This window comes from Alexandromys fortis, unplaced genomic scaffold (assembly GCF_014885135.2).
Source record: "Alexandromys fortis isolate MF-2015 unplaced genomic scaffold, M_Fortis_MF-2015_v1.1 scaffold_81, whole genome shotgun sequence".
NCBI lineage: Eukaryota > Metazoa > Chordata > Mammalia > Rodentia > Cricetidae > Alexandromys > Alexandromys fortis.
In genome coordinates this window covers 120,787-145,355 of record NW_026067960.1, presented here as the reverse complement: position 1 = coordinate 145,355, position 24,569 = coordinate 120,787, and the positions used below count along the sequence as shown (strand labels likewise).

The following is a 24,569-nucleotide window of genomic DNA, read 5'->3' as shown; positions in this document are numbered from 1 at the left end:
TTATGTATACAGTGTTCTGTCTGTATGCATGCCTGCAGGCCAGAAGAGGGCACCAGATCTCATTACAGATGGTTGTGAGTCACCATGTGGTTGCTGGGAATTGAACTCAGTACCTCTGAAAGAGCAGGCAATGCTCTTAACCTCTGAGCCATCTCTCCAGCCCAGGAGGAGCAATTTATACTAAACATAAGATGGAGTCTGTTGACGGAGGGTGCAAAGTTCCTAAGGACAGGTTCTATTCTCTGAGAGACAAAGCTCGGGACTAGTGCCTGCGCAATGCTCAGCCTCTGGGGCATTTGTGTGAAGGCTGGCTCCATAGAATAGCAAAAGATCCCCCGGTCATCAGACAACATCCACCCTAGCCTTCCCATTGACCAGAAGGCCATCATTTTCTTCCCTTGAAGAAAAAAATCCTGTGTGCATATTCAACCGTTTTGGTTTTTGCTTTCTGTGAGCTGTACCTCCTATGTGAAATCCAATTGCTTCCTTTTTGAGCACAGTTTAAGAGCTCTGCCTTCTCTGGGACCAAGGTCTCAATCTGTGAATCTCTACAGTGGGAAGCAAGATTGAGGCTGGGGATGCCTACAGCACCCCTCTGCCTGTGGCCCAGGAGCTGAGCCTTCTGGTCTAGCGAAATGAGTGGAGATTTAATGGTGCTCCCCTAGCATCCAGGGGAGCAGGGGATGGTGACCACTGCCCAGCTCTGCCTTGGAGCTGCAGCATTGAGATCAGAGTCTCCTGGACCTCTGCTGGTTTCTGCTGCCGATGGACTGAAAGGAAGGCTCGCCTTCCTCCTCTGTAGTGTGGAAGATCCTGCCTCACCTCAGCGGGTGAGGCAGCCTGGCACCAGGAGGCTCTGCCAACACAGAGACCGATTCAGGGCCAGAAAGTATCCTGAGAATAGTTTAACACTCATCATGAGCTGGGGTTTGCACTGCTGCCATCTAGTGGGAAGAACTACACCCAAAATTGATTGGCCTCCGGTGCTCACAGTACCGTGAGTGGCCCTAGAGAAGTGGACTCTCTGATGGTGTTTAACTGCTTGGTATAAGCATGCTGGGGCTAAGGAACTGGGGAAGGTCTGATCCTTGAGGAAATGGTGACGGGGCTGCTTCCCTGAGTTCACGGCATCTGGTTTGGCTCTTCGCATCTCTTAACTGGCAGAAAGTGAGAGGGGACGGGGCATGGAGGTGGCCTCCCGGAGCCCAGCACTCAGTGAGAGGGGACGGGGCATGGAGGTGGACTCCCTTAGCCCATCACTCAGAAGACTGGAGTGGAGAATCAAGAGTTCAAGGCCTCGGCTACATTGGGAATTTGAGGGCAGTCTGGCCTGTGTGAGACCCTGCAGAATGGGGGGCTTAGCAAGTAAAGACAGTGGCCACCATGCTGATGGCATGGGGAAGGAGAGAAGAGACCCCCACAGACTGTCCTCTAATTGACACATATGTACTGTGGTTCATGCACACATACATACATGAGGGGGGTTAGAAAAAAAATGTCAAAAACTAGAGGTCCTGGAGGTCTCAGAGAATCCCTCCCTCCGGGGATGATGCAGAACCACCATCACCTGTGACTAGGAGAACAGAGGGACCTGGCCAGTGGTGGCCCAACACTAGATTGCCAAACAGTTGTGAAACCCCTGTTGAGGACCCTTTTATACCCGAAGTCTGAAGGCCTCTCTTGGTTACTTTTCTGTGGCTGTGCTAAATGGCACGGCCAAGGCAGCAAGCGATGTCCTTGGTGGTTTCTACATTAGAAATTAAAGCTGAAACATTAACATACCCATATTATAATAACAGTAGACTGGTTGTATTAATATGACATCTTAATGAGCAGACACTATCTTCCAAGGCAGAAGCTGATGGCAAGCATAGCCCACACCTTCCAAATGCCTCCATCTTAGAGGACCAGTCGGCAGGCTCCCATAGCTGTTTCTGTATGCAGTCCCTTGCAATGTGTCATGTTGCTTGGTGTTGACCCACACATGTGATGACATTCTGGCTTCATGTGTGGTTGAGAAAGGAGATGCTAGAACACAGAAGGTGGCTTTCCTTTCTTGGTCATTTATCTTGGCATCTGGAGCCCAGCGTCTTGTGCACGCTAGGCGAGAACCCATCCCTGAGCTACACACGCAGCCCTGATAGTGGGAGTTGCTTTCCTATCCCTTTTTTTAAAAAAAGATTATTAAGTATATGGTGTCTTGCCTGCAGGTATGCCTTCGGGCCAAAAGAGGGCACCAGATCCCATTATAGATGGTTGTGAGCCATCTCTCCAGCTCCCTTTTCTTCTTCTAATACATATTATTTTTAGAGTAGTTTTGGGTGTACACAGAAATTGGACCAAAAGCACCTCCCATATATTCCCAGCCCCCACTTCCCACAACCTCTCCTGCTCTGGACATCCCAAACAAAAGGTACACACTGTCACAATTGAGCCTACATGGGCACACCATCATCACCGAACTCCTTAGTTAAGCTAAGGTCCCCTCTTGGTGGTGTACTTTCTTGGCTTTGGGACAGGGTTTCGTGTATCCCAGGCTAGCCTCCAGCTCACTGTGCAGTGGAGGATGACCTCACACATTTGATTCTTGTCTCCACCTCCCACACGCTAGGATCACAAGAGCACACCATCATACCTGACTTTTTAAAATCGCATACTTTTTTATTACTAAAACAGGCCATCAGAATGGCTCAGTGGATAAAGACACTTGCTGAGCAAACCTGCTAACCTGTTCGACCCAGGGAACCCACAGTAGGAAGGGATTGATTTCCACACTGGTACTCAAGAGAGTTTCTCTCTCTCTCGCTCTCTCGCTCTCTCGCTCTCTCTCTCGTGACTCCAACCCAAAAGGGATATAAAGGCTAAGTATTGTGATACATGGTTTTGACTTTGATTCCAGCACTCAGAAGGCAGAGGCAGGCAGATCTCTGAGTTCTAGGTTAGCCTGGTCTATGAAGACAGTTCCAGGACAGCCAGGTATACACAGTGAGACCCTGTCCAAAAAAAAAAAAAAAAGAGGGTATAAAGTGAGCTTAATGGCTTCTAGTACTCAGGAAAGTAGAAGCAGGAGGGTCAGGAGTTCAGGGATCAATCTAGGCTACATGAGGCCCAGGGGTGGAGACAGAGCTGGTAACAGAGTCAGCCTGGTCATTCTGTAAGTGCTTCATCATCTAGGGGCCAGAAGTCTGTCCAAGCCTCCTACACCTGTCACTTCTTACCTTGAATCATTCTGTGGCAGAATTTAGCTTCTGAACTCTGCTTAACCTGTGTCTTAGGATCCCTTGATGTTTGAATTCACTTGCTTGTTCCCCACCCACTGACTTTTGGTTCCTCTTCTCTGTGTGGCCACTGAAGGGGGAGGTGGTAGGCCCACCTGTCTACACTGTCTTCTTGATCAAATCTGCACATCACCCGGTGACAGTGTAATTGTCAACCCAATAGAACCTAGAACTACCTAGGAGACAGGCCTCTGGGCATGCCCTGGGGCATTTCCTTGATGGAGTTATCTGAGGTATAAAGACTGGGTGGCACCGTTCCCTGACTGGAATCTTGTTTAAATAGAGAAGGGGGGGCGGGGCTGAGCAGCTGCAGGCATTCGGTCCTGTTTCCTGATTGTGGCTGCAATGTGACCAACTGCTTCAAACCCTTTCTCCCTTAAGTTGGGTCTGTCAGGGTAATCACAGTATCACAGGATAATCACTGGGTATCACAGTGATGGGAAGAGGAACTAGGACCTAGCCCTGACCAAGAGCCCCATAACCTTGACTCCTTATGTCTTTGAAGGCGACAAGCCGCACAAGTGTGAGTTCTGTGACAAGTGTTTCAGCCGGAAGGACAACCTGACTATGCACATGCGCTGCCACACGAGCGTGAAGCCACACAAGTGCCACCTGTGCGACTACGCGGCCGTGGACAGCAGCAGCCTCAAGAAGCACCTGCGCATCCACTCGGACGAGCGGCCTTACAAGTGCCAGCTCTGCCCCTACGCCAGCCGCAACTCCAGCCAGCTCACCGTGCACCTGCGCTCGCACACGGGTAAGCCCCTCCCCCAGGAGCCCCTGCTTTGCTTTCTCTATTTCTTCACGGGTGCTTCCTTCTGACACAAGCCACTGAGATGAGTTGCCCGGGAGAAGCACAGGAATTTGGAATCTGACCCTATACAACTTGTTCAATCGTCTTTGCCAAAACACCAGTTTTCAGTAGATCGGTGTGATGGCTGTATTTTGTAACCACATAGACTACAGGTGGGGATGGCTACCAATCACAGCAACCACGTGTCAAAAGGATGTGTCTCAAATAAAAATGACTGGCCAACTAGGTGTTTTTAGTGTTTTGGTTTACTCTCTGCCTGGCAGGCCTCATTTATGTAGCAGAGCCAACTGAATGTGTTTGCAAACCATACGAGTCTTGTTCTTGAAGGTTTCCCCTTGCTTCTTGGTAGGTAGGACTCCACAAAACTAATGTTAGCTAGACAAAACCCATTATAGTGTGCACCCATTCACACAAGAGTAGGTGGAGGGCTGAGGCATTAACAGTGAGATACGAGCAGTTCAATAAACTCATAGATGGTGAGACCATAGAAATGTGTTAGCATTTAAAGCTGAGTTCAGCCAGGCAATGGTGGTGAACACCTTTCATTCCAGCACTCGGGAGGCAGAGGCAGGTGGATCACTGTGAGTCTGAGGCCAGCCTGGTCTACACAGAGAAACCCCTGTCTCAAAGAAGCAACAACAAAAAAGAAGAGCTGGGGAATGTAGCCAAGTTAGAGCAATTGCTTAGAACGTGTGAAGCCCTTAGGGTCCATCCCCAGCACCACATAAACCAGGCATGATGATGCACAGCTGTTGTCCCAGCACGTGGGAGATTAAAGCAACTCTGGTGGTCAGAGTTGAGTGAAGATCAAGGCCAGGCTGGGATACACGAGATCCTGTGTCTTAGAGTTTCAGTGGCTGTGAAGAGACACCATGACCACAGCAACTCTTTTAATTAGGTGGCTTATAGTTTCAGAGACTCGGTCCATTAGCATCATGGTGGGAAGCAAGGCAAAACACAGGCAGACGTGGTGCTGGAGAAAGAGCTGAGAGTTCTGTATTTTGATTCACAGGCAATAGGAAGTGAACTGTGTGTGTCACTGGGTATAGCTTGAGCATAGGAGACCTCAAAGCCCACCCCCACAGTGACACACTTCCTCCAACAAAGCCATACCTTCTAATAGTGCCATTCCCTTTAAGGACCATTTTCTTTCAAATTACCACACTGTGTGTCACAAAGTAATTGACTATGAATGTATAATTCTTTTTTTTTTAATTTAATAAAGCTTTATTTTTCCAAATATACAACTGATTGAACCTGTTCATGCATCTTCACCAGCAGCTAGGGCATCTCCTCCCTTTGTGTTTCTGGTGTGTAGTACTTGGGCTCTCTGCTTTGAAACCAGCTTGATAAAGTGAACATATAATTCTATAGCCACGTGCAAGAGGAACAGTCGTCTATTCAAAGACGCAAGAGTTTAATTGAGTAAAGAAATGAAATATGTTAGGCCCAGCAATGAATCCTGGAAGCCAGAGTACTTGGGGAATTAGAAAGAGCTTGGCTAAATTGATTCTACTGCCAGCAGAAATGCAGGTAAGGTCCATGAAGAGACAAAACAAAAAGGCTTGAATTAAGGTAACGCTGCTAGGTGGGGGGTAAGGACACCAATAAGACAAGGCCCTCTAAATTAACAAGGTCAATACCCATATGAACTCATAGAGAGCTAGACAGCATGCAGAGGGGCTGCATGGGGCTGCACCAGACGGGGTCCTAGAGCTGGAGGAGTCCCTAGCCCAAAGCTATCTCCTATTGAGAACCACTTGCAGATGAAAATTTTCTTTTCTCTCTCACTGAGGAAACACTGTTCTTAAGGGTAGACTGCACACTCAACAGTAGATGCCCACAGAGAACGAACTCTGTGGCATCTTTGGAGGTTCCTTGTCTTGTAATGTCATGTCAATCTTTTTAAAATTTTATCTTATTATTTTTTATTGTTGTGTTTATTTCATTTTACTTATTTTCTCCCTGCCGCCACCACACACACACACACACACACACACACACACACAGGGTTTCTCTATATAGATTTGGCTGTCCTAGAACTCACAGAGATCCCCCTGCTTCTGCCTCCCGAGCGCTCGGATTGAAGACAGGCATCACCACTGCCTAGTGATCTCTCTTTTTGCCCTTAGGTCCTTTACACACCTATCATAGCTTCCAGTTGAGTGTCTCTGGGATCCCCAAGTGTGCAAACCAGTGGGTCTCTGTTTCTTGTGCCTCCTCTTGGGTGCTTTTCCTTCTCTTTGTTTTGTCCTATTCTGATGTGTTGTTTTTTGTTTTATCATATTATGTTTTATTGTATTATTATTATCCTTTAGAGGCCTGTTTGTTTTCTGGATGAAAGGGGTAGGGTGGAGAGGAAATGGGGGGAGTAGAAGGAGGGGAACTATAATCAGGTTATATTTTGCGACAAAAAGGTCTGTTTCCAATAAAAGGGTGGGAGGGACTAGAGTTGCTAGTTATTTAACAAAACTTCCCAGAAACTAAAAAAAAAAAAGTTAGAGGATGAAACGCCCGAAATTAGAATTATTATTTCTGAATAGTCTAGGAAGAAAATTAATCAATAAAGAATCTTGCAAGTCAAACAGTGACACACACCTTTAATTCCAGCACTCAGGAGGCAGAGGCAGGCAGATCTCTGTGAGTTCAAGGCCAGCCTGGTCTACATAACAGGTTTCAGAACAGCCATGGCTACACAGAGAAACCCTGTCTTGAAAAAACAAAAAAACAAAAATAAATAAATAAAATAAATTAAAAAACCACCCTGACAATTTGGAACTTGTTGCAAAGAGAAGAAAAAGAAACTCAGTTCTGGTGTGGGCCGCTGTTCTCCTTAGAAGGTAATGCTGGGAAAGCAGGTCGTTGCCATGGGCACGTGGCTGTTGAGTATGAGCGAGGATGACTTAGGGGCTTTTCTGTAGCTGGTAATGACTAAAGTAACCATCCCTATGATTACCAACAACCTCTACAAGGCCTTCAGGGAAAATTCTCAACTGCACCACCTTGGAAAGCTGTGGCTTCTCCACTGGTTGCTCCCAGTGCGCGGTGCCCGCCACCTTTGTGTGTTAGCTTTTTAGATCGTTCTATTCTGAACTAGGCAAAGTGCACAGCTTTAAGCCCAGTACTTAATAGGCAGAAGCAAATGGATCTCCGTGAGTTCAAGGCCAGTCTGGTCTACAAAGCGAATTCCAGGACAGCCAGGACTTTAACACAGAGAAACCCTATCTTGAAAAAGAGATTTTTTTTTTAATGTGTATGGATATTTTGCCTGCGTGTTTGTATGTGTACCATAGGTGTGCAGTACTTGTGGAGGCCACAAGTGGGCGTCCGAGTCTCTGCTACTGGAGTTACAGGTGGTTGTGAGTTACCATGTGGATGCTGGGAACTAAGCACGGATCCTCTGCATGACTAAGCAGTGCTCTTAACCACTGAGCCGCCTTGCCTACCCTGTGTCTGTAAATCTTATTTGAAGAACTCATATGCAACATATATTGCGTTTCTAGAACCCAAGTGTAATTGAGTGTGGACTTGGTGGGGGCATGGTACCGAGTTTGGGCCCCTGCTACTGGAACTTTCTGATTGCTGGTTGCCTCATCCTTAAAACGGGCAACAGTACTGAGTTACTGAACACAGTAAGTGTTGTCATTGGGAAGTTGCAAGGCAAGGTTCAAAAGACCCAGCCGTTTCCTGGTCAGGTAGATGATGCATGTCTAGGTGGGAATTCTGCTGCCTGTCCACGCTAATGTAATCATCCCTTCCGTTGCTAGGGGACACCCCCTTCCAGTGCTGGCTCTGTAGCGCCAAGTTCAAAATCAGCTCGGATCTGAAGCGCCACATGATCGTGCACTCGGGGGAGAAGCCTTTCAAATGCGAGTTCTGCGATGTCCGCTGCACCATGAAGGCGAACCTCAAGTCGCACGTCCGCATCAAGCACACCTTCAAGTGTCTGCACTGTGCGTTCCAGGGCCGGGACCGGGCGGACCTGCTGGAGCACAGCCGACTGCATCAGGCTGACCACCCCGAGAAGTGCCCCCAGTGCAGCTACTCCTGCTCCAGCCCGGCCGCCCTGCGCGTGCACAGCAGGGTCCACTGCAAGGACCGGCCCTTCAAATGTGACTTCTGCAGCTTTGACACAAAACGGCCCAGCAGCCTGGCCAAGCACATGGACAAAGTGCACAGGGAAGGGACCAAGACAGAGAACAGGGCCCCGCAGGGGCAGGGCAAGGATGGGCCGCAGGAGAGCAGCCCCCACCACGTGGCCCAGATTATCACCCAGAGGGCCTTCCAGTGTGACAAATGTGGCGCCTCCTTTGTCAGGGACGACTCCCTGAGGTGCCATCGGAAGCAGCACAGCGACTGGGGTGAGAATAAGAACTCAAACTTGGTCACTTTCCCCTCAGAAAGCAACGTTGCTTCGGGGCAGCTCAGCCCGCTGGTCTCTGTGGGGCGGCTGGCGAGCACCCTGGAGCCCAGTCATGACCTCTAGAGCAGCGCCTGAGTGGTCTTAGGAATCTGAACAACACCGGTGCCAGCCCCTCGTGGTGACACCATGAGGAAGACCCCCTGTCTTCTCCTCCAGAGTTGGCAGCCCCAACCTCCCCAGCCTCCAGCAGCGGAGCAGCTGACCCAGGAGGGCAGAGGTGCCAAAGGGAGGCCACAGAGACAATTGCCCACCGTCCAGCTGCCTGCTTGGATGATGCATTGTGGCTTGGGTCATTCAAGGGTGGGAGCCACTAAGCACGCCTCTGGCCCGTTGGGGAGAGTTGCTCTGCGTGGATTGTGGTTTGAAAACTGACTGGTCTCTGGCGGAGTTATTAAGCTGGCAAACCCAGAACACTGCATCTAAACTGAGCTGTGGGGGGGAAAGGAGTCGGTGCTCCGTCAGGGTATATGGTAAAGCTCTTTCTTAACTTGAGTATGACTGTTAGTGTTGGCCTTATACATTTGTGCGGTGTCTTTTCTGTGTTTTTTTGCAATAAAAAGTGAACTCTATGGAGAGACGTGAGTGGCTTTACAATCATCCTTAGACAGGCTGTCCCCACCCAGTCAGTAACCGATGCCAGAGGCTCCTAGGATTTCCCAGTGAATAGTCTCCCAGGGGAAGCGAGATGCAGTTTGAACTGAAGGTGGCGCCAAAGATCAAGCTAGCCCTAACCGCCTCCCGTCGGATGTTACGGAATTTGAACTGCAAATGAAAAAAGTCTGGGGCCCAGGGTGTCCTGGACAGGGTCCCAGGTGAGTGGAGCAGACCAAGACTGGGCTCTTCCATGTAATACAGAGGACCCTAACTCGGTCCTCCAATCAGACCTGTCACTCAAAGCTCCAGCGTCCAGATTGCGTAAGTAGCATTTCATTTGTATTTTAATAAATATGCTTGCCTGAAGATCAGAGAGTAAAACAGCCCCACTGGTCAGCCTTACAGACCAGGCAGTGGTAACATATGCCTTTAATCACAGTGGTGCATGTTTTTAATCCCAGCACTAGAGAGGATTATAAAACTGGAGGAGACAGCTCTTTTTTAAAAATATTTATTTATTATGTATACAATATTCCGTCTGTGTGCATGTCTGCTGGCCAGAAGAGGGCACCAGACCTCTTTACAGATGGTTGTGAGCCACCATGTGGTTGCCGGGAATTGAACTCAGGACCTCTGGAAGAGCAGGCAGTGCTCTTAACCACTGAGCCATCTCTCCAGCCCGAGACAGCTCTTATATACAGTCTCATTCTGAGATTTCTGGGGGGCAGGATCGCCATTTTCCGACTAAGCTGAGGTAAGAGCCAGTGGCTGTTTTGCTTTTCTGACCTCAGGCAAGTTTATTATAGGCAGAGGCTTTATCATCACTGAGCCACACCCCAGCTCCTCACTGGGGGGTTCTAGGCAGGGGCTCAGTGACTGAGCCCTATAGGATTCACCTGTCAGTCATCCGGAATTCTGTTTTCTGCCCCAGCTGGTTTTCTTCGAGCGCCGCCCTTGTTTAATATGAAATTGTGTGTGAGTTGGACTTGGTGAGCTAGCCTGATATCACTTAGCAAGTCTGTCTGTTTTCTGACTGCGGCGCACCACACCCGTCTACACTCTACACGCGCCACCGCACAGTTCGTGAACCGGGCAAGGGGCTGAAGATTGAAACACATCAAGACACAGGTCATCCTTGATGCCAGAATGCCCCAAGAATACCCCCTTTATTGTGTTCAGGGGCAGCTTATATAGAGATAGCCACACACCAGAAACCATTCCCCTGCCATCAGGAACTCCTGAGGGTCTCGCGCTCAGAGCAGCTGTAGGCACTCAGATCAAGGGAAAACAAGTTTACAAGAAACTCAGAATCTGAGGGTTCATAGCTCCCAACATCTAATTATTTGTTTTTATTATTTATGTACATTGGTGTTCTGCCTGAATGTATGTCTGTGTGAGGGTGTCAGATTCCCTGGAACTGGAGTTGCCGTGTGTGTGCTGGGCATTGAACCCAAGTCCTTTGGAAGAGTAGCCAGTGCTCATAACCACTGAGCCATCATCTCTGCAGCCCCCTTGTTTTTTGCTTTTGTTTTAATTTTTGGTTTTTGTTTGGCTTTGGGGGGGGGTTCTTTTTTGTTTGTTTGGGTTGTTTTGTTTTGTTTCAAGACAAGGTTTCTCTGTGTAGCTTTGGAGCCTGTCCTGGAACTTGTTCTGTAGCCCAGGCTAGCCTCGAACTCACAGAGATCCGCCTGCCTCTGCCTCGAAGTGCTGGGATTAAAGGTGTGTACCACCGCCGCCCACCCATCTTGTGTTTTGTTTTTGAGACAGGATCTCTCTACTTAGCACTGGCTGTCCTGGAACTCACTACACTGACCAGACTGAGTGGTTGCAAGGGAGCCTTTATAGCCCCAAATGCCTAAAATAGGCAACACCTGACCCCAAACTTTCTGCTCCCCTGTGTGTCCTATGAATCCAAATTTGCTAAGTAAGCTGGCTGTGGTGGTGGACTCCGTTAATCCCCGGGCATCCACTCAGCTCTGCACTGTGTTTCAGAATTTAGATTTGATTTTCTATGTATAATGTTTTGTCTGCATGTATGTCTATGTACTACATGTGTGCCATGTGCCTGTGGAGGTCAGAAGAAGGCATTCAAAAAGATCCCTTGGAACTGGAGTTAACAGATGATTGTGGGCTGCCATGTAGGTTCTGGGAACCAAACTCGGGTCCTGTGCAAGAGCCACAAGTGCTCTTATCTTCTGAGCAATGTCTGTGGCCACAGCTTTAACACAAAAGCAACCAAAGGTGGCAAGATAGAGTGAGCAAGTCATGCAGTGAAATGCCATGGAAACAGGTCACTCCCTGCCACCCGATCCCTCCGGGGAACAGTCGTTTGAGCTAAATCGACAGAGAAATGACTTGCAGAAGGCAACAGAAGAGGCCAGACTCACAGGCGTTCGTGAATTGGGTTGACGGAAAACATAGTCAAGTTTGCTGGTGTTTTTTTTTTAATTTTAATAAATTTTTAAAAGGACCTTCAGCTGGGTGTGGTGTTGCAGGCTATAGTCCCATCATTCTGCAGGCTAAGGGACTAAGATAATGAGTCCAGGCCAGCCTGGGCTACATACTTTGTCTTCCTAAAAAAAAAAAAAAAAGAAAGAAAGAAAAAGATGGAGGTATAGAATAGCTCAGTTGAAGAAGAACACTTGCCCAATGTGCTCAAAACCCTGGTCTAGTCTTGAACTCCACAGTACCAGACAAAGGTGTGTACTGGAATCCAGCAGTGAGGAGGTGGAGACAGGAGGATTAGAAGTTCAAGGTCCTCATTAGGAGAGACTGAGGCCAGCCTGGGGTACCGGAGCTGACTGATGCAGACCTACAGTCCTAGCACAGGATAGGAGGGTTGTGAGTTAAAGGCCAACCTGGGCTACAGAGCAAAGCCCTGTCTCAATCGGGGAAGAGAGAGTCTTGGAAGCGCTTCGGGAAGGACTGTTTCATGCCAGCTAGGGTCCGGGCTGCGTGCTGGAAAACTGGCTTCCTCTTCTCTTTATTCCTCTCAGCTATGAAGTCTTCCAGGCTGAGCTAGGAGCCCTTAGGGCACAAATTCTCGCTCCTTTGCTGGGGGTCCAAGAAGGAAGTTGCCTCAGCTCTTGGTAGCATCACCGCCAGGTGACACGTAAGCCCCGACTCTGGGTTACCCTGACTGCCCCTAAAAATCCGCTCCAGAGCTGGAACCAAGACGTTAGTTAGCATCAGGTCCAAGGTGAGAGGCCACAATCCAGGCTCCAAGTCTGTTGTTGTTTGTGAGTCTGCTTTCTCTGCTCTTCCTTCCCTTCCTCCTCCGCCTCTTCTTTCTCAGACAGTCTCACATAGCAAGTATCTCAGGTCAGCCTCTAACTCCCTAGGTAGCCAAGGAAAACCTTGTGCTCACGATCCCCCCCACCACCACCTCTACCTCCTGAATGCTGGCATTATAGGCACACAGCACCAAGCCAATTTGCAGGGTTCAGCGTATGCTAGGCAAGCAGTCTACCAAGGAAGCTGCATCCCAAGCCCTGCAAGTGTGTGTATCGTTAGCACAGTTGCCAGAAGAGGCCATTAGATCCTCTGTTGCTGCAGTTAGAGGCCATTCAGGGTGGGTGCTGAGAATCAAGCTCAGGTTCTCTGAAAGAGCAGCAAGTGCTCCTTAACCACTGGGCCATCTCTCCAGCCCCAAGCAGTATTTCCTAAGCATGAGTGAATAGCAGTCCCGTGAGTCACCACTTTGCTCTTGTCCCAGGACTTGCTTGGAAATTAGGATGAGATGGGTTCTGCAAACAAACATACACAGGGTTCCTGTGTATAAAGTGTGTGGAGCTGGTTTATGTGGGGTTGGTGGTTTCTCTCTCTTTCCTCCCTCCCTTCCTCTCCCTCTCTTTTCCTCTGCTCCCCCCACCCCCCGTGTGTGTACGTGCAGATATACATGTGTAACCAGAGGTCAACCGTGGATGTTACTTTTCCCTCAGATGCCATCCAGGCTTTGAGACCAGGTTTCTCACTGGTGTGAAGCCCAGGGCATAGGCTAAGCTGGCCGATCATCCAGTCCAGGGATCCTCCTGTTTCTGACCCAGCTCCTTCCAACCCTCACCCCCAATGCCACCACTCCTGGCATTTTTTTCCCCTCAGTGATATTGTCTTAGCCCAGCCTTGAACTTTCTATATAGCCCTGAGGTTAGTCTTGAACTCTTGTTCCTCCTGCAGAGTAAGAAATATGTGTTCTGTCCCCCCCCCACACACCATTTCGTTTATATGTGAGAGAAGAGACATTCATGTCACATGCATACAGCACCATGCAGGCCAGAAGAGGGCATCAGATCTCCTGGGGATGGGGCTTCGGGCATTTGTGAGCCCCCTGACAAGGATGCAGAGAACTGAATTTGGGTCTTTTGGAGGAGTGCGTGCAGGCAGGTTTCTCCAGCACTGCATGCCCTCCTGGCTTCTTTGATGTGGCTTCTAGGGACAGAGCTAGGATCCCCATGCGTGTATGGCTGTCACTTTCCCAACTGAGCCTTCTTCCCAGCCTCCAGTTTTGGTTTTGAACAGGTTTGTGTCACAAGGTTTGTCTTATTCACTTATTTCAGCCCCATCTCTGCCACGCGCCCAAGGCAGGGCTCAGCCAACACCCAGCCCCTCCCTGATGCTATTCTCCCTGCCCAGATCTTCCCGTCTCTATGGTCAGTAGCGGTCCTTAGAGTGACAGATCTGGGTAGGCGGTGACAGGGCAATCCCAAAGAAACTTCGTTTTAAAAATATCTTCTCGGCAGAGTGTGTATGTCCAGCACATTCAGTGTGAGTGCCCGGCCTACCTGAGCGCCAGTGTGACCCGTGACCAAACGCGGTCAGTCACCGCACTCCGCTGCACCTTCCGCTCCGGCCGCGGCCGCGTTAGGCTCCTAGTTGAACAGCCGAGCCCTTTGACCAACAGCTGCTTTCCCTCAGGCCCTGGGAAACCCTGCTCCACTTTCCCGGAAGCCACCTGCTGTGATAAGCTAATGGGTTGAGTGTCTATCGGAAACCCTGCCTCTGGCTGGCTTTCGCCCCTGGCTGGGGGCTCTCTGCCTTTTCCCAGTGTCCAAGTCTTCAACACCAGGCCCTTGGTGTAAACTCTAGGAAGGACGGCGTGTGCTCCCCTTCCCTTGAAGGCTAGAAAATTGCTTTCGGTATTTCCTTGTCTCCTTCCAATCTTATGGTCATTGTGCTGCAAAGGATGCTGGGAGGCAGCTCTGTGACAAAGGCTGTCGTCTACACTCTGAGGGCAGGGTGGGCTTGGAACTGGCCTTTTCTTTTGTGTGTCTGGGCGTACACACGCCTGTGCCTGTTCCTGGGGAGAGGTGTGCACATGTGTGTGCATATACACTTGGAGGTCCCTGGAGGTCAGAGGTCAACCCTCAGGTCTTATTCCTTGGCCGTTATCCATCTTTTTTATCTCTAAATGTTTTTGTTACACCCCCTTGACTCCCCCCTAATCTATATCTCTCTCTGTCTCTGTCTGTGTCTCTTTGTCTCTGTCTCTTTGTTTATCTCTCTCTGGGGTCTTGTGGGGGTGGGGGAAGCATGTGTGGGCCACCTCATCAGTGTCGAGATCAAAAGGTAACTTGCAAAAGCCAATCCATCCTCTCCTTCCACAGCATGGTTCTAGGGATTGAAATCAGGCCACCAGGCTTAGCTGCAAGCTCCTGTACCAGCTGAGCCATCTTGCCAGCCCCCATCTGCACTTGTTTTTGCTTCTAGGAGGCAAACATGACTTGGGTATTATCGGTGAGCACTTGCGACTTTTGTAGGTTGGCAGACAAATGAAAGGAATCAAATTGTGTATGACAAGGACTGGGCCTGGCGCTGCAGGAGTTGTGGTCCTTGGAGGCTAGTTTAGGCTGTTACCCCTTAGTTCCTAAATACAGCGCTTTCTCTTTCTTCTCCCTGGAGGCAGGCAGTAGCTGTCATCCAGTTACAGCAGGGAAGCTTTTAGTTTAGCCTCTGGGGTCTGCATATCTGCAGGATGACTTAACCAAGCTCTTGGGATGCTGAGTGGCCAATAGTGTGGGACTCTGAGATGCCTTTTTCTTCTTCCTCCTCCTCCTCCTTTTCTTCCCAGATACAGGGTTTCTGTGTGTAGCTTGGTTGTCCTGAGATTCACTCTATAGACCAGGCTAACCTTGAACTCAGATCCTTCCACCTCTGCCTTCAGAGCGCTGGGGTTGAAAGTGTGTGCTACCCCACTGGCTAAAATGGGCTGCTTCTTAGTTCAGAGCCAGGTGTCATGCCTTAAATCACAACACCCGGGAAACCAAAGCAGAATTTCCACGAGTTCCAGGCCAGCCAAGACTGACTAGATAGGGCCCCCATCTTAAAAGAAGAAGAAGAAGAAGAAGAAGAAGAAGAAGAAGAAGAAGAAGAAGAAGAAGAAGAAGAAGAAGAAGAAGAAGAAGAAGAAGAAGAAGAAGAAGAAGAAGAAGAAGAAGAAGAAGAAGAAGAAGAAGAAGAAGAAGAATTGGGGGAGGGGTGTACTTCCAAATTGATGAGCTCATTAAAATTTCTGACCTTGGGTCAGCAAGAAGGCTGGTTGGGTAAAGGTGCTTGCTGCCAACACCAACAACCTGGTACCCACAGAGTGGGAGGAGAGAGCCAAAGCCCTCAGATGGTCTCCTGACCTTCACATGCATCCCACCGTACACACAACTTATACGTTTTTTTTTTAAGGCAAACATGGTGGTACACACTTTTAATCCCACTACTCTGGGGGTAAAAAAACAGGCAGATCTCCATGTGTTCCAGGTCCTCCTGCTCTACATACTAAATTCCAGGCCAGCCTGGTCTACATAGTGAGACCCCGTCTCACAAAAACGACAAAACAAACAAAACCATAAAAGGTAAACAAAACTGTGAAAATGGGTGTGCACAAAAGCCACACAGCAGCATCGTGCGGGGGGACAGGTGCAACCAAAAATCTGAGAAGAGAGCAGCTCCCTTGACTCACTCAAGCGACATAAAGTATCCCTTGTCCATAGATCCTAGGACTCAGCAAATGCTGGCCCCTCTAATGGGACAGGGTGTGCTCCCTGTGACCTAACGCTGCCAGCACAATTGGTTTTCGGTGATGACTCCACTTGCAATTGGCCAAGAGGGAACCATTTCCATCGATTACCTCTCGGGGCTGCTCAGACTCCCACATTTAAATGTAAATCTTGACAGTGGAACAAGATGGTGATCCGGAAGGGCTGTGAGAGCTGGGAACCACGATCAAATAAGTGGACAGATCCGCAGACGGAGCTCGTTGTGAAGAAGGAGGAGGAGGTGGGGGAGGGACCCTGAAGGATGGAAGTGGGGAGGGAAGCCACTATTCTCCAGCAATCTCTTAAAAGTTTGGTCCTGCTTGATTTCTTATTGCATTTATTTTGAGAAAGAGTTTCACTATGTAGCACTCATTGGCCTGAAACTCACTAAGTAGACGGGGCTAGCCCCTGCATCCTGAGGGCTGGGATTAAAGGCGTTAGAGATGGAACCAGAGCTTCAAGAACGCTAGGCAAATGTTCTGCCTGCTAAGCCACAGTCACAGCTTCCTCAGGCATCACCTGATGCTCACTCAAGGTCTAGTCTCTTATTTCGGTGTGGTCACGCCCCCGAGGAGGGGGTCTCTGAGTGGGGAAGCTGCCAGTACTCCACCTCCCCTTAAGGTGTCACTAAGTAACTTGGCTTTGGCTTCCAAGGGCAGTGGCCACCGAGCTGGGTGGTCAGAAGGGACAGGGGGAAATGACTCAGTGTTATGACAGATCTCCCATTTCCTCTACTGCCTGGTGGACAAAGTGACAGGGTGCTGATGTGCCCCACCTGCTCTGCCAGCTGGTCTGGCACACCTGGTCCTCCGAAGCCCTGGAACTTTCTGTTTGAACCTTCATAAATGGGCCACACAGATAAGTCACTTACTGTTGTTATTGGTCCTCACCTACCCCACCCCCCTATCCCACCCCGCTGAGGACCCAGTATTATTACTTGGGCTCTGGGTAGACTCCAGAGAAATGTACCTGCTCTTGGGCTGGAGAGATGATGAGAAACACTGGCTGCTCTTCCAGAAGACCTAGGTTCAGATCCCAGCACCCACATTGCGGCTCACAGCCATCTATGGCTCCATGTGGTTGCTGGGAATTGAACTCGGGAAAGGGTTCTTAACCACTGAGCTACCTCTCCAGCCCCAGGTTTTTATTCTTGTACTGATGCTAATTTCTTCATTCTAACAAATATGTTATGGTTACACAAGAGAAGCTGGGGGACACATATGGTGGGGTAACACAGCATACTCACCTACAGCAATGCCAGAATTCTAAAAGTTTTGTTTGGGGTGGGGGGGCTTGGGGGTTTTAGGGTTTGGTTTTGTGGCTAATGCAGGCTTTGAACCCAGATCCTCACATTTGCCAACAAGCACTCCAACGCTAAGCTGTGTCCCCCCACGCCTCCTTTTTCTTTTAATTTGTAAACAGGGTTTCTTTAAATTGCCCACCTGGCCTCAACGCCCTTTGAGTTGATCTGACACCACCATCTGGTCTCTGTGGCACCAGGCACACATGCAGTGCACACATACCTGCAGGCAAAACATCACACACATAAAAGTAAACAAATCAGGTTGGTTTTTTTTTTTTTTTCAAAAGAAAGAAAATGGCCCTCAGTAGTCCTCTGAGCTTTATCTTTATCTAAATTGTTTTAACTAGACATCCATTGGGGCTAACTAAGACACTCAAGCTGAAAGAGGGGCAGCTGTTATAGAGGAAACCAATTAGTTGGAGTTGCTTGCTTACAGTTTCAGAAGTCCAGTCCGTTATCATCATGATGGCGAGTACAACAGTGTGCAGGCAGATGTGGTGCTGGAGAAACAGCTCAAGCCCTACATTTTTTTAAATTTATTTATTTGTTATGTATACAGTGTTCTGTCTGTTTGTATGCTTGCTGGACATGAAGAGGGCACCAGACCCCATTCCAGATGGTTGTGAGCCACCATGTGGTTCCTGGGAATTGAACTCAGGACCTCTGGAAGAACAGTCAGTGCTCTTAACCTCTGAGCCATCTCTCCAGCCCTCAAGTCCTACATTTTGAAGGCAACAGGAAGCCAACTGACAATCACACTGAGGGAAGCTTGAGAAAAAGAGACCTCAAAGCCCAGCCCCACAGTGACACCTTTCCTCCAACAAGGCCACACCTCCGAATAGTGCCACTCTCTCTGGGAACCATTTTCTCTCAAACCACCACAGTCAGATCAGCCTCACTGAAGCAAAGACCTCAGTGTCCTTCATTTCTGCTATCTGTTCAACTAATTTTTGCTCATTTTATCCTCCTCTGACTTATTCTTCCTTCTTTATTTTAATTTAAGCTTTTTATTCTATTTTTTAAATTTATTATGTATTTAGTGTTCTGGGCACCAGATCTCATTACAGATGGCTGTGAGCCATCGTGTGTTTGCTGGGAATTGAACTCAGGACTTCTGGAACAGCAGTCAGCTCTCTTAACCTCTGAGCCATCTCTCCAGCCCTCTATTTTATTTTTTGTGTAGGGCAGGAGGCAAGAAAACATTTGACTACCTAGCATGGGTTTGCATCCACCCAACAACCAAACCGTGACTATTTGTGGCTATTATCACAGTTCACGCCTCAGGGAGGAAGAAGAGCAGGAAATGGCCGTCCTCTGCACACACCCCACAAGTTCCTCAGCTTCAGCACAATGCTAGCTGAGGAATGACGCGGACTCTGAGGCACTAACGCTGACTGCTTCACTTGGATGGGTGGAGGGAGGAAATGCTTGCGGGGGATAGGTGGCTCTGGGAGCCCTGTGACCCGTTCTTGGTTCACATCGTTCTTTTGTGGACCCAGGATTGCAGGATGGCTTCTGAGGCAGCCCCCACAGTATTTCCATTTACAGGATCACCAATTACCCCATGCCTATCCTTACCCCAGGTTTGGACTTTCCAAAATTCTTACACTGTTAAAATTGCCACTCTCCCCAGTTTAGACCCCATGCCATGTTGGCGGGATTCCCCAAAGAAACTGTCCAGCCCAAAGGGTGCTTAAGAACTATCGAAATGTGGGGTTTGTCTACAAACTGAATAGCCAGGATCTCTAATTTTTTAAATAATTTATTTATTTTTATTTTATGTGCATTGGTGTTTTGCCTGTGTGTGTGTCTGTTTGAGGGTGTAGGGTCCTCTCGAACTGGAGTTACAGACAGTTGTGAGTTGCCAGGTGGGTTCTGGAAACTGAACCCAAGTCCTCTGGAAGAGCAGTCAGTGCTCTTAACTAGTGAACCATCTCCCCTGCCCCAGGTGTTGGCGGAAGACGCTTGTTCGTTTCCTGGCTGCTCAGACCCAAATAATCACACAGAAACTGTAATAATTAAAACACTGCTTGGCCTATTAGCTTATGCCTATTTCTAACTAGCTCTTACATCTTAAATTGACCCATCTCCATTAGTCTGTGCATCACCTCAAAGTAGTGGTTTACTGGCAAAGTTCCAGCAGGCTCCCGGAAGCATCTTTCTCCTTTGGCAGCTACATGGCTTCATCTCTGACTCTGACTTCTTTCTTCCTCTATCTGTTTGGAATTCCCACCTTATTCTATTCTGCCCTGATGGTAGGGCAAAACAGCTTTATTCATTAACCAATGGTTCAGCATACAGAGGGGAATCCCACATCACCTGGGTTTCTAATTTTTGAATCTGTAAAACTCCCTGTCTGGAGTTGGAAGACAGTTTGAGTCTGAGGTGGGGTGGGGGAGGGAAGGATGGGTTTCCCCAGGTCTGGAATGTAAATCACTCATTGTGGTGATTTTATAGGAATCCCCAAAATAAATAATCTGTGTTTAGAAAGGAATGCTGGAACAAACTATCAGGAATAGAAAAACTCCTTGACCAGCTTTCTCCAGCCAGCACTAAAGTGTTATTAAAAGTCTTATGTTGGGGCTGGAGAGATGGCTCAGTGGTTAAAAACACTGGCTGCTCTTCCAGAGGACCCAGGTTCAATTCCCAGCTCTTGCATGGCAGCTTACAACTATCTGTAACTCCTGTCCCAGGGATATACATGCCAGCTAAACACCAATGCACATAAAGTTAAAAAAAAAAAAAAAAAGGTGCCGGATCCAGAATTATTTGGTTATTTGTTCTTACATTTTGCATTTATGTGTGTAGGTGTGGGGGCACAAGCCAGGTTCACATGGTCTTTAGATGATAAGGTTTCCTGTAGCCCAGGCTGGCTTCAGACTAACTGCATAGCTGAGGATGACCTTGAATTTCTGACCCTCCAGCCTCCACCTCCAGAACGCCAGGATTTCGGGTGTGTGTGACACCACACTCAGTTTTCAGGGTGGAAGATGTATTTGAAGAAGAAATAGGGACGTGGGGTGCTGTGTAGAATCATGGGGTCTGTCACTTGTAACGGGCTGTTGGCTTGCATTTGCCTAGAATATATACATATGTGTGTATTTGTGTATGTGTGTGTGTGTGTGTGTGTGTATATATATATATATTTCTTTGCAGTAGTGGATTTTGACCAAAGCCTATTCTATCTCTGAGTTACTCCCCTGGCTACTTTACTTTTAAATTGTAACATAGTGTCTCTCTACGTTGTACAGGCTAACCTTTGAACTTTCAATCCTCCTGCCTAAGCTTCAGCTGAATTACAGAGCTGAACCAATAGACTCGTTGCTTGCCTCTTTATCTCCTTTCCTTCCCCTCCACTCCCCTGTCCGAGTTTTGTTTTTTAAGATTTATTATCACGGCTTTGGTGGCACACACCTTTAATCCCAGCACTCGGGTGGCAGAGGCAGGAGGATGTCTGTGAGTTTGAAGCCAGCCTGTCCTACAGAGGAAGTTCAGTACAGCCAGAGCTACACAAAGAAACCCTGTCTGAAAAAAATAAATAAATAAATAAAATAAATTATTTTTATTTATGTATATATGTTGTGAATGCCGGTGCCCACGGAGGCCAGAAGAGGGCGCCATATTCCGTAGAGCTGGAGGCAGTTGAGAGCCTCCAGGTGCAAGCACTGGGAACCGAACTTGCTTGTGATTTCTGTTGCACTGTAACGCAAGGAAAGAATCTCTTGGATATACCCTCCTCCAAAAGGCTGTGGCAGGGGGCTAGCCTGGGCTACAATGATGACGCTGTTTTGTCAACTTGATCTGAAATCAAGTAACAAACATCCGAGGGCATCTGTGAGGATTTCCGAGAAACCCACCCTAAACGTGGCAGCTGGACAGCAGGCAAAGCTCTTGATCTCCTCTTCTTCTTCTTCTTCTTCTTCTTCTTCTTCTTCTTCTTCTTCTTCTTCTTCTTCTTCTTCTTCTTCTTCTTCTTCTGCTGCTGCTGCTGCTGCTGCTGCTGCTGCTGCTGCTGCTGCTGCTGCTGCTGCTGCTGCGGTCGCCACAGCCAACGCTCATTCTCGATGGCCTCAGTCATCCAATGTGGACTGAAGACCAGCGACTCTCCAGGAATCTTCCAGGCCTTTCAGGGCCAGGCTGGGCCTGCTTGTAGACGGAGCAGCTACAATGTTCTCGGCGATTCAGTAGGAAACAGCCATTGTCGCCGGTCTTAGATGGTATCTTGTAAACCGATTGAAACCCCTTTTTAATACATATTCATTTTATTGACTAACACAACAACATAGCAGGACCCTATTACCAAAAACCCAGCCAAGCAAACAAACAAACAAAAAGCCTCGGTTCCAGAGCCCCCGTGCTCCTCGGACGGAGGCTGGGGTCCAGTTTTTCTCGCCAGCTTTGGGCTCCATGTTTGCGTTCCCCACAGTTTGATTGATCGCTCTCTGGGTAAACAGCAGCGGTGCTTGCTCTGGGGGGCGGGGGAGAGGTTCCCAGGGGTCTGTCACTCCTCCATGTCCTGCCCTGGGCCATCCTGGAGGCCTTCTCCATGCTTCCCAGGCTTCTTTCCCCTACACTGTCCCCATCCGCTCTCCAACCCCAGCTTCAAGGAGGCGGCTCGGTCAGTAAAGCGCTCATGTCACATTCGTGAGAATTGGAGTTCATCCCCCAGCACCCATGGAAAAGCTGGGTGCAGACATGCTCCCCCTAGAATCCTATGCGAGGAAACAGGCAGGTGGACAACCACACTGGTCAATTACACTGGTCAACCAGAGCCGCCAAATCCATGGCTCCAGGCTTAGTGACTCATCTGAAGAGACAAGGGCTGAAGAAGATACCTGATGCTGACCTCTGACCCCGCCCATGCTCATGTCCACACACGTGGCCACACATGTGCTCACACAACCTTTCACCTGTGACAAATGACTAACTCAAATTATCCCTCGTGTTAGCGACCCCTAACTTTACTTCTGAATAAGCATTTTTTACCCAGCCCATAAATCGGCACTTTCTGTTCACAAGTCATTAAAATCGTACTGTCTTTCGGGAACACCCATTAACTGTCTCGAGAAGATTAGGGTGCCTAATAGCACTTAATGGAGTTCACACTCATGCATCATGCACACACACACACACACACACACACACACACACACACATGCCCTAAACCTGCACAGTCACTGCCCCCTGTGGAAATGGGATCAGGTCACTCACTTGCATTCTCTTGATATATTTTAATATTTTTAAGAAGGAAAAGATCTCTGACAGGTTCAACCAGAAGACAGAAGTCTTATGTTTCATTTGTTGTTTTTTAAACTTATAGCTGAGGGGCTGGGGATGTGACTTGATTTGCAGACTGTACAAGAAGGCCAGGGTGCCTTCCCCAACAAAGCAAAAGCTAGGCACAGTGGCCCACACCTGTCACCCCAGCACTCTGGAAGCTGAGGCAGGGGGGTAGAATGGGGAATCCAAGGTCACCCTTGGCTATGTGGTGAATCTGAGGCTACATGAATCAGTCTCAAAAGGTGGGATAGGATGTCGAAAGAATGGCTCACATCACATTAATTTATTTATTTATTATGTATACAATATTGTGTCTGTGTGTATGCCTGCTGGCCAGAAAAGGGCACTAGACCCCATTACAGATGGTTGTTAGCCACCATGTGGTTGCTGGGAATTGAACTCAGGACCTTTGGTAGAGCAGGCAATGCTCTTAACCTCTGAGCCATCTCTCCAGCCCCATCACATTAAATTTTTAAAAGTTTTTTTTTTAATTTAGTGGTGTGTGGCATGTGTATCACATGTGGAGGCCAGAGGACAACCGTTAGGCAGCAGCTCTCTCCTTCCACCTCTGTGGTTTTCCGGAATTGAGCCAGGTTTCTGACTAGGCACCCTTACCTGCTGAGCCATCTGCATGCCCTCTATTCATTTAAAATTTTTTTATTCCATTTATTTGTTGGGGGGCACAGGAAGTGTGTGTGGAGGTCAGACAACTTTCAAGGACTGGGTCTCCCCTCCCACTATATGGGTTCTGGGAATTGAACTTAAGGGGTTAGGCATGTACAGTCCTCTTGCCTCAGTTTCCCAAGTGCTGGGATGACAGTATGATCCACCATGCCCAGCTTTTTGGAAATTTACTTATTCATCAAGCGAATATTATGTGTGTGTGTGTGCATGTGTGTGTGTATCTCTGTGTGTGTGTGTGTGTGTGTATGTGTGTGAAAGAGAGAGAGAGAATGAGAAAGTCAGAAGGGTGTCAAATCCCCTGGAGTAGGAGTTACAGGCATTTGTTAGTTGCCTGATGTGGGAATCAAACCCAGGTCTTTTCCAATATGCTCTTAACCCCTAAGCCACCTCTCCAGTCCCCAATTTTTTATTTATTTATTTATCTTGTAGAAGGCGCTGCGGGTAGGCCTGCTTTTCCTCCTGCCGGGCTCCTGCACGACTAGCTTATGCCCCAAAATAACAATACACATACTGTATTCATATAAACACTGCCTGGCCCATTTCTATTAATGTGTGTAGCACCACAAGGTGGTGACTCACCAGGGAGATTCTAGCCTACTTCCATCTTGGGTCAGAGCTTCATTGTGTCTGCCCTGGAGAGGAGCGGCATTGCGGCTGAGCTTACTTCTTCTTCCTCCCAGCATTCTGTTCTGTTTACTCCACCCACCTATGTTCTAACCTATCAGGCCAAGCAGTTTCTTTATTAAGTAACCAATGAAAGCAACAGATTGATATGACACTCCCACATCATTATCTAATTTGGTTTTCCAAGACAGGGTTTCTCTGGGTAGCCCTGGCTGTCCTGGAACTCACTCTGTAGACCAGGTTGGTCTCAGACTCACAGAGATCCACCTGTTTCTGCCTCCCTAGTGTTGCAATTAAAGACGAGCACCACCGCTGCCTGGCCAGAAATACTTTTTTTAAATGTCTGTATATGTAAACCTGTCTATGTGCCCCCACATGTATGCAGTGCCCACAGAGACCAGGAGAGGGCATCAGATGTCCTGGAACTGGAGTTCCATGCAGTAGCTCCCCTGATGTGGGAGCTTGGAACCAAACCTGGGTCTTCTGCATGAACAGTGAACACTCCGAACAGCTGTGTCATTTCTCCAACTGTGTCACCAAGCAA

General features: G+C 48.5%; 1 protein-coding gene across 2 annotated transcripts in view; it reads left to right on the top strand.

The window, feature by feature from the left end:
* Zfp64 (ZFP64 zinc finger protein) overlaps positions 1-9,066 on the top strand; it is a 59,284-nt gene extending 50,218 nt beyond the window's left edge. The window contains exons 4-5 of one of the 2 annotated variants that reach the window (XM_050152956.1): positions 3,784-4,035; positions 7,860-9,066. In XM_050152956.1, coding sequence (XP_050008913.1) covers positions 3,784-4,035; positions 7,860-8,578 — 971 coding nt within the window. In that variant the 3' untranslated portion in view covers positions 8,579-9,066. The remainder of the gene's footprint in view (positions 1-3,783; positions 4,036-7,859) is intronic. The other variant, XM_050152955.1, reaches the window with a different exon arrangement.
* The last annotated feature ends 15,503 nt before the right edge of the window (positions 9,067-24,569 follow it).